Source organism: Poecilia formosa, unplaced genomic scaffold (genome assembly GCF_000485575.1).
Source record: "Poecilia formosa unplaced genomic scaffold, Poecilia_formosa-5.1.2 Scaffold1222, whole genome shotgun sequence".
Lineage (NCBI taxonomy): Eukaryota > Metazoa > Chordata > Actinopteri > Cyprinodontiformes > Poeciliidae > Poecilia > Poecilia formosa.
The window spans coordinates 9,791-19,575 of NW_006801161.1; the positions used below are offsets into that span (position 1 = coordinate 9,791).

Consider the following 9,785-nt stretch of genomic DNA (forward strand, 5'->3'; position numbering starts at 1 on the left):
GTACTTGAGAAGGCCTGGCAGGTGAAGACCACAGTGGAGCCTGTTGTCATCGGGGCCCTCGGGGCAGACACCCCCCAATTGGAGCAGTGGCTACAACAGATCCCAGGAACAACATCAGACATCTCAGTCCAGAAATGTGCAGTTCTAGGCACAGCCAAGATACTGGAGGAACCCTCAAGCTCCCAGGCCTCTGGTAGAGGACCTATATATATATATATATATATAAAATCCCCTTCTCACCCTCCGAGGGTGGTCTCTTTCATCCTCTGAGCTCAGGTCCTCTACCAGAGGCCTGGGAGCTTGAGGGTTCCTCCATGGAACATGATACATATATATAAATAATATCTCAAAGACCATCCAGCTCTTCCTGTCTCAGCATGGCAGCACAACATTTATTTTTAGCTCGTTATGGTAACGATCACCTGTTAGAGCCTTCATTAGTTCTGCTGGTATAAATGATTCAAAGTGTTGTGGAGAAGGGTCCAGATTAGGACCTTCGTTGCTCTCGCACTGCACTCTCCTTTCTTTCATGTGGGAAATTATCAAGATTTGCCTCAATTTTTTTTTATCACAGCCGATAGTGTCACAGTGTGGCATTATCTAAAATTGCACCAGTCAAACGCAATATGATAAACAACTAATCCGGTAAAGTTAGCCTTCCTGTGTTTACTCTGTAGACTCCAGTACAAAATGGACCAAAACACGTCATCAACCCATCGGTGAAAAAATGGCGACCTCCATGGGTGAAAAATACAACAAAAGATGTACATTCTGAAGCAATTATGAGTTTTGGCATATTACAAGCAGCAATTTTTTTGGTAATATAAAAATTGCAAAATATTTAGTCCAACATGTTCAATTAGCCCTGGATCCTTTTAAAGGGGTTAAATGGACAAACAAGTGTAAACTATTGTTTTGCTGCTTTTTTAAAGATATTTTACATTTTCAGATTACAGTTCTGGTCTAAGGGGGGCTGTGTGAGTTTAGGACCCAAAATTCTCAAAGCTAGACTCAGAAATTTTAACCTTGTTTGTCTGCTGGCAGAAATGAGGGCAAATCACTTTTCCCCCTTGTTGCCTGAAAAAAAGGTAACAATGGTTATTTTTTCAGTTTTATAATAAGCTAACTTGGATGGATTCACTGACCTGTTTGGATTCAGGATATTCATTAGTCCTTCCTTTAGCCTAAAGGTGGAAGCAGGTCAGTTGGTGCCTTAAACCCTATATTGGATGCACAATGCTAAAGGGCACAGAGACAGGGCAGATTGCTGGACTCCACCTTTGAACAGTTTTATCGGTGTTGAACAGAAAAGGTTCAATAAGGGACTTTTTGTATGCACGTATGATATTGGTGATGTGTGTTGTCTGCATGTGAGCAGGACCAGATTTTACCACTGGTGTTAGAGAGCTGGTCTCCTGCATATATAGGAAACATTCTGGCTAAGTTACAGACCACTGGCATGTGGTATAGTTATCAATAGTCTGTTCAGAAGCCTACAGCCATCACACTAGCCCACAATCTGGGATTTTCCACTGTGATGTGAAAAATAATCTCTAAGTAACTACAGAGGGGTTTGATTGTGGGGAAGTGCTGTTAACACTTCATAGAGCTCTGACTGAAATGACTAACATGATACATCTTTGTGTTTTATTTTGCAGCTCTGGCCTGTGTGATTGTTGGCATGGCAACTGTTGTGACAACCATCACTGGCCTCTCTACTTCTGCCATAGCCACCAATGGATTTGTTCGAGGAGGTATTTGTCTTGTCCCAGTCTGCCTCTAGATTAACCTGGATTTGTAACACCCATTTAAATTGGTTAAAATTGTTAATATAAAGGAATTTGAAAGTGAGTTGAGTCTATATTGATTCTTTATTCGGAGTGGTAAATGTGGTTTGGTGCTGGGTGGAATGGCAGGACTTTGTAAATCTGGAGAGAAACTCCCATCTGTTTGCTCCCTGATTAGTTGGTTGGTTCATGTTGGTTCAATGGCCCCATGGGATTACCCCCTATTTAAAATTTTTACTGGGGGTACCTGCATGGCGTCCTTATGCTCAGTGCAGAGTGGGTTTGGACCATGCTTCTTGGAACTTCATGTACAATTGGAACCTGGTACAGGAGATATATATATATATATATATATATGACACAGAGATGCAGACATCATACTTATAAAGTGGTGTTGCGGTACCCATCAGAAACCCAGTAAACCAGTTTACTATGCAGTCTCCAACGAGGCCTCTTTGTGATGTTAAGCTCTTTTAGGTCTTCTAAAAGGCAGGCTAAGGCAGGCAGCTGATGTACAGTATCTGTTCCAGTTTGGATCCTGGAACTGAAATAGCTCTGAGTTCCTCACGTGACTTTTCTTTTCTGTTTGTGTGGTCATGGCGTTCTCTCTAGTGGGCTGGGTGCTGATGCAATAGCGAAAGTGTTTGACGATCGCTTTCACATCATAGACTGGGACTAGTGGGAGCTTGTAAACCTGAGTTTCCCACAGAGCATAGCAAGTTTGGACCCAGACTCAGTCTGACCTTGATCCACATTAGGTAGAATACATTTTTCGATGCCATGTGATTGTGATCATTGATCATCTCTCTGATTTTGATCCATTTTATGATGTAGAACAGTATTGCAGCATGAAACCACAAACAAATAGTTATGAGTAGACCTGTCGCAATAAGCAGTCAGTTATTTGCATAATAAGTTAAAATGAGCTCATTTGCATAATTTCTCTCTCTTTCTTCCAAAAACTGGATGACTTGAGTCTTCAGTCTCACCATGTTTTGATCTCCATGCAGGAGGAGCATATTACTTGATTTCGAGGAGTTTGGGTCCAGAGTTTGGAGGCTCTATTGGCCTGATCTTTGCCTTTGCCAATGCAGTGGCTGTGGCCATGTATGTAGTCGGCTTTGCTGAAACTGTTGTGGAACTTCTCAAAGTAAGTCTTTTGATTTCCTATGTTGCTCATTGTAAAGATTTTTTTTGTGATGACTTATTAGCAGATTCAGTTTTAATGCGAGTCACCTACTGATCATTGCATTTTTGATTAACATCTCCCTGAAATGTCTGTCAGGGTGTGGATGCGCTGATGACTGATGACATCAATGACATCCGAATCATTGGCACCATTACAGTAATTGTTCTGTTGGGTATCTCTGTGGCAGGAATGGAATGGGAGGCTAAGGTATACCTGTCAGCTGACACCAACAGTATAGAAACACAAAGTTTCTGGAAAACTTTCATATCTCTCTGTAACCCTCTGATTTCCATAGAATTCAAGAAATAACAATTCAGTCATTTGTTTTCTTTAGGCCCAGATCTTCCTGCTTGTTGTCCTTGTCACAGCTATTGTGAACTACTTTATCGGATCCTTCATTTCTGTGGAATTAAAGAAACCTTCAGGCTTCTTTGGATATGATGGTATGATCAGCCTGTGATTCTAAGTTCTTTTTTTTTTCTTTTTAACCAAACTTTAATTTTTCATATTCCAGATATTTACAGTGGTTAATAGCAGCAATTACAACTGCTCCTTGCACTTGTTTTTTAATTTCAGCTGAAATCATGTGGGAGAACATGGGACCAGACTTTCGAGATGAGACGTTCTTTTCTGTCTTTGCCATCTTCTTCCCCGCAGCCACTGGGATTCTGGCTGGTGCTAACATTTCTGGAGACCTTGCTGTAAGTCAGCCGGTGAACACTTTAAGAAAGTGCATTTCAGAGTGCTCTACATGATAAAAACACAAAAATACAAAGGTATAAAAGACATCACAACAATTGAGAAAACATCAAACGTCAAATGTCATTAATACACATCAAATATGTTAGTCAGTGTTTCATTTATTATGATTCAAAAGCAACTCTTAACAAGTGGCTTTTAGTCTTTATTTAAAGGAACTCGGTATTCCGGCTGTTTCGTTGTTTTCTGGAAGTTTATTCCGTATTTGTGGTGCGTAGAAGCTGAATGCTGCTTCTTCATGTTTGGTTCTGACTCTGATGAAGAGCAGAACCAGAAGACCTAAGAGGTATGGAAGGTTGATCCAACACAAGCAGATTTTTAATGTACTGTGGTGCTAAGCTGTTCAGTGATTTATAAACTAACACTATTTTAAAGTCTATTCTTGTACTCTGGAACTGGGCGATATGCTCTAACTTCCTTGTTTTAGTGAGAACCCCAGCAGCAGTATTTTGAATCAGCTGCAGCTGGAGGATTGATTTTTATTTTAAATTTTTTAGCCAGACCTGTGAAGACACTGTTGCAGTAATCAATGTGACTAAAGATAGATGCACTTAAGGTACACATAGGTGTCAAATGTCAGAACCCTACAACTGGGGGTGCACCGATTTATTGGCCAACAAATTTATCTGCGGTGATTTCCTTAAGTTTGGGAAATTGGTGGTCGGCTGATACTTGCACGTGAATCCAATCTTATCTATCTCAACAAAGGTTTAAAAATCAACCACTGTCCTCTTCTGCTCTCTTCTACGAGTAAGGTTTGACTGATAGACCGGTCCACCAGGTCATGTCTGCACATTTGCAGTAAACGGTAGTCACCATACTGTTGATAATTTTCTTGATATACTGAGCAACATTTCAGACAAAAAAAATTGGTATCGACCAAAATTGGAATTGGCAGTTTCAGGTTTTTTAATGATTTGGTTGTCAGTGATTGGCCAAATAACTGCAATCACTGCACCCTACCTACAACCTTCTTGTTGATCCAACAAGAAGGTTGGTGGATCAACCTTCAGAGTTTTATTTCAACTTTATTTTTAATCTCAGTCTAAAATAATTGTGTAATTAGCTATAAAACCTAATCATTAAAATTATTTAATCAAATTCCACTTTGCAGTTTGTTTTTTTTTTTGGTGCTGTTTGGAATGAGTTTCTAAACAAAATGAGCAATTGTATAAACAATAATTTCAATATTGTTTGTCATCCATGAGCAAACAGAGCTATTTCTGTTATAGCTGAGTCAATATTTGTAGGTTTTGTTGCATGTGTTTGTTGCAGGACCCACAGATGGCAATCCCCAAAGGAACACTACTTGCCATATTGATTACAGGCATTGTCTACTTGGGGGTCGCAGTTTCAACAGGTACACTCTGCTCTCCTGTTGGCAGTTTTCACCCCCTTTGTTTTGAGGATGCATCTTATGTGTGTTCTGCTTTTCTGACTTTAGGGTCCTGCATTGTGAGAGATGCCAGTGGAAATCTGAATGACACAATCACCACACAGTTCACTGCAAACTGCACTGGTGCTTCCTGCAAGTTTGGCTTTGATTTCTCTAGCTGCAAGAGCCAAAAAAACTGCCGCTATGGACTCCATTATGACTTCCAGGTATGAACCAGCATCAATAAAAGAACAATTTGTTAATGTTTTTTATTATGCTGAGAATTGGGTTAAACTCCAACCAAGCAATTCTCAAAGCACTATAATGTTTTCATTCTGTGTAAAAGGCCCAAATCAGAGAGACCTTAATACATACAGATACAAACAATGCTACCAAGTTGAACTTCCTGCTCTTTGTTCATGTGTGCTGGCAGGCCTATCCTCCTCCCTACTTGTTCAACTGGCCCACAGAACACTAACACTTCACAACAAACCCACACACATGCTCTGCTTGGCTATATTATGTAAATTACTTCATATCCATTGGGTGCAACACTTGTGATTGAGGACCAATCACAAGTGGTCCTCAATCCACTTATATTCCACTTGGGAGATATATCTTTATATCTCCCAAGATATAAAGCATCCCAAGATGCTTTATATCTTGGGAGAGATAAAGCATTAATTAAAATGGCAAATATATCGGATTATAAAATTACTACATATGGTCTATGGAAATAAGTAACACCGAAAAAAGGTTTTGAGGTTTTGTCATGCAAACTCCCTCAACCAACCCAGATTTTCCCTTGAATCTGGTTTCAGAATGAATGCACACAAAGTCACACTTGGCACATACAAATAGCTACATGAATTTGCCATGTATTTCCTAGATGGAAACATAAGAAAGTTGACTTTGTTTCTGTGTTGCTTTAGGTGATGAGCTTGGTTTCAGGTTTTTCTCCCATCATCTCAGCTGGAATCTTCTCTGCCACTCTGTCCTCTGCTCTGGCCTCTTTAGTGAGCGCGCCTAAAGTATTCCAAGTAAGAGTCAATCCATGCACCGGCATAACTAATACATTATGCTACTGCCAAACTGTTTATCCCTGTGTACGTATTAGTTCTATGTTCTTTAAGATATGAAATGACATAGCTTTTTTTTTTTTTTTGCAGGCTTTATGTAAAGACAACATCTACCCTTATATTGGAATATTTGCCAAAGGATACGGGAAGAACAATGAGCCTCTTCGAGGCTACATCTTGACTTTCGGCATCGCTCTGGCTTTCATCCTAATCGGTACGCCACTCTCGTTGCTTACTTTTGCATTTTTCACACTAACTTGTACAGCTAAAGTTTATGGTAACCATATCTGAATAACAATAGCTTAAAAGCATAAAAAGCTCATCAGGGGATTTTATACTTTCAAACTGTTATCATATCTCACTGGCTTCTGAAATAGTTTTAAATTTCTTATGTTCATATCTTAAATTGCTAAAAAAAATTATCTAGGAGTTGCATTTTAATCCACATTAGGTTTTGGTTAACAAAGCCTATGTGGCTTTAATTTTAATAACAATAGTTCCAAAATATGACACATTTTTTTGTGTCATCAGCCTGGAATGCTATAATGCTCTTTCACCAGTCTGCACAGATGGTCGGTCTCTCATCGGCACGCAGCAGCCAGACTTCTCACCAGATCCAGTAAAAGTATTGGCATCACCCGGTGGACTGTCCTGCATCCTAGTGGATTTTAGAATTTGGCTTAAAAGTTGTTGGCCAAGTTCTTGATTATTTGTGTCAGCTTTTAACTAACACTGCTGCTCGTAGCTCCCAAACCTAAAATCTTCCGTTATATTTAGTTGGACACTTGGGGGACCATCTGTGCAGGTCTGTTTTGCTGACTCTGAAGATGTTTTTAAAAAGTGTTTTCCCAGACTTGTTGCTTCTTAGGCTTGTTTTGACAACTTAACTGTGATTTATGTTGTACAGTGCTTTATGACTTTCCCCTCTAAAAAGAGGTTTTAACTTTTCTCTGGTATCCATTTTGTTTGAAAGTGTAGTATTTTTAATAACCCATCATACTGTTGAGTAAGACAGTTGGAGAGGAAGTGGAAATAATCCTTTTTATAAGTTTCTGTTTCTTCTGTTTCCAGCTGAGTTAAACACAATTGCGCCAATTATCTCCAACTTTTTCCTGGCATCCTACGCCTTGATCAATTTCTCTGTGTTCCACGCATCTCTGGCCAACTCTCCGGGTAAGATCAAAGTGCAAAAAGTGAAAACCAGCATAAAAACATGTTAAGCTAAGAATGTTAAACAATGTTGGAGGTTTTCTACACGTAATTTAATTACATTGAATTAGTGATTTTAAATTTGAAGTTAAATTGTACTAAAATGTAAATGTGATGAAACATTATCAAGAATTAAAGCGAGTGACTAGAGTATCAACTGATCCTAAGCAGAAGCATGCATTCCTACTGTTGACTCGCAGCCTATAAGGACTGGTGGGGATGATGACCATTATTGTGGAGTTTTTCCAAAGATCTTAGCATGGTCTAATAGGGATGCTCCGTTCAGGTTTTTTGCTTCTGATTCCGATCATCCACGAGGCCGATCTCTGCCGATCACTGATCTTAAGCAGACATTCCGTGTCAGAGTTCAGTGCCAAATGGAGGTTGAGCGGTGCTACGTCTGTGGAATATTACTACCAGTAGCAATTAGGGCTGTATAAATTATATTGATTCTACGATATTTATCGATTTTTTTATTATTTTTTTTCCCCTCCTTGGAAGATATTGATTTTTCATCCGCGAGTATTGATACGTTAAACCATAGGGATTATACGTCTTTTTAACATGTCTGATTTGTGACGGCGCAGCAGCAAGACTCTGCCTCCAAATGTTTCGCTTCCAACTTGTGCTTAAAGTGCACATTATAAACTACACACCAGTTTTTAAATTGTGTTAATAGACCAAGTAAAACCAGAGTTGTGCTAAATTAAGTAAACCGTATTTTTCCAAATGTCAGAGAAATGTCAAAAACCGGCTTTTCCAGTTATGCGACAGGGAATGAGCTTCCAAACGTAAAAAACGAAATGCAACATTAGATTCCTTTGTTTTTGGAAATCTCAAATCTTCAATAAATAACGATGGGCTGTGTTTTGTTGCTAAGAAACGAAGTAAAGTTGCGCAAGTAACTGTGAAAGAGAAGCAGAATGATGTAGCGGCGCGAATGGAGTAGCGGCAAATACAGTGAGATCATGAAATTAATGCAAAGTTTGGATATTGGAGCGACTGGTGGCATCCACTTCGTAATTTGTTTTTAGCTCAGTGGTTTCTGTTCTGTATATAAAGGATTACCTGAAGAATCAATGTGCAGCAGGTAGCGGCGCTCTGTTTTGAGCTAGAAGACGAAGAGGGGAAACCCGCAGCCGGAATCCATGGTGCTGTGAGGATTGCCATGATGACGATGGCAGATCGATCATTCTTATTGGCAACTGACGAACAGTATCAGAGACTGAGAGTACGATGAGATCCTGGTAGTCTGAGAGGCAGCTACTCGCCATTCCCCAGCCAGGGGAATGGCGACGCTGCGCAGCTGCAAGGAGTCGATCACTATGGGGTGAGGCAGAGCCACTTCCCCAGCAGCTAGTAGTAAACAGCTTATAGCCACGGCTAACTCTGGGAGTCAAGGTAGAAAAGCCTTATCCCCATAGTACAAAATACCTTTTTTCACCCCTCCACCTCCTCTCCAACACACAATTATAAAATTTTTTGGCAACTTATTTTGACCTATGATGTTTTGTCAAAAATTGCATACAAACAAATGAGGAATTGCCTTCATTTTCATGCTGATGTTATAAAATTGTGTTGCTTGCAATATTTTTTACATCAGTTTAATAAATGTACAGTATATATTGTCATTCTAAATTTTAAAAACCATTTGTTATGAATATTTGAGCGTTTCATAATGGAAAAAAAAATTACAATTTTTCCAAATCGGGTTTTGTTTTTCTGTGACTCAAAGTCCAAAATGCAGCCAAAGTACGTCCAAAAGAAAAACATAAATACAATCATTTGCATATTGAGAGTCTACAGAGGCTGATAATCTCCCCACTCAGCTCCCGGATCACTGTTGAAACTTTGAGTTTTATGTCAAATCCACATGAATTAAATGACAGAAACAAATTTTCTCAACGCATCTTTGATTAATTTTGACCAGCTGTAGATTCTAAGTCTCTGTCCAATCAGAGTCGGGTATTGTGTAGTTGGTGCTTTTAATCAGTTTCCAGCTAATTAAATCCAAGTCTATGGAACTCAAAATGTCACCAAAATCACTCTGTCTCTCTAAAATCTTTCAGAAAATTGTAAAAGAGCATTGAATCGTATCGAATTGTATTGTTTGCCTAATATTGTGATATGTTTTGTAACATGAGATTATTGTATAATAATAATAATCTCACAATGCAATACAATATATGATATCCAAGTATATGGAACACAAAATGTCACCAAAATCACTCTGTCCCTCCAAAATCTTTCAGAAAATTGTAAAAGTGCATTGAATCGTATTGAATTGTATCGTTTGCCAAATATCGCGATATATGTCAACACAATTTTATAACATTAACATGAAAATGAAGGCAATTCCTCATTTGAGATTTGAGATTTCCAAAAAC

At 39.0% G+C, this 9,785-nt stretch overlaps 1 protein-coding gene across 1 annotated transcript in view; it reads left to right on the plus strand.

Annotated features, from left to right (window-relative positions):
* The window catches only part of LOC103132696 (solute carrier family 12 member 2-like), an 11,238-nt gene extending 3,814 nt beyond the window's left edge, over positions 1–7,424 (plus strand). Inside the window, exons 2-11 of the mRNA XM_007544495.2 lie at positions 1,659–1,754; positions 2,798–2,937; positions 3,073–3,183; positions 3,311–3,419; positions 3,553–3,677; positions 5,011–5,095; positions 5,180–5,337; positions 6,043–6,150; positions 6,280–6,403; positions 7,261–7,424. Coding sequence (XP_007544557.2) covers positions 1,659–1,754; positions 2,798–2,937; positions 3,073–3,183; positions 3,311–3,419; positions 3,553–3,677; positions 5,011–5,095; positions 5,180–5,337; positions 6,043–6,150; positions 6,280–6,403; positions 7,261–7,409 — 1,205 coding nt within the window. The 3' untranslated portion in view covers positions 7,410–7,424. The remainder of the gene's footprint in view (positions 1–1,658; positions 1,755–2,797; positions 2,938–3,072; positions 3,184–3,310; positions 3,420–3,552; positions 3,678–5,010; positions 5,096–5,179; positions 5,338–6,042; positions 6,151–6,279; positions 6,404–7,260) is intronic.
* The last annotated feature ends 2,361 nt before the right edge of the window (positions 7,425–9,785 follow it).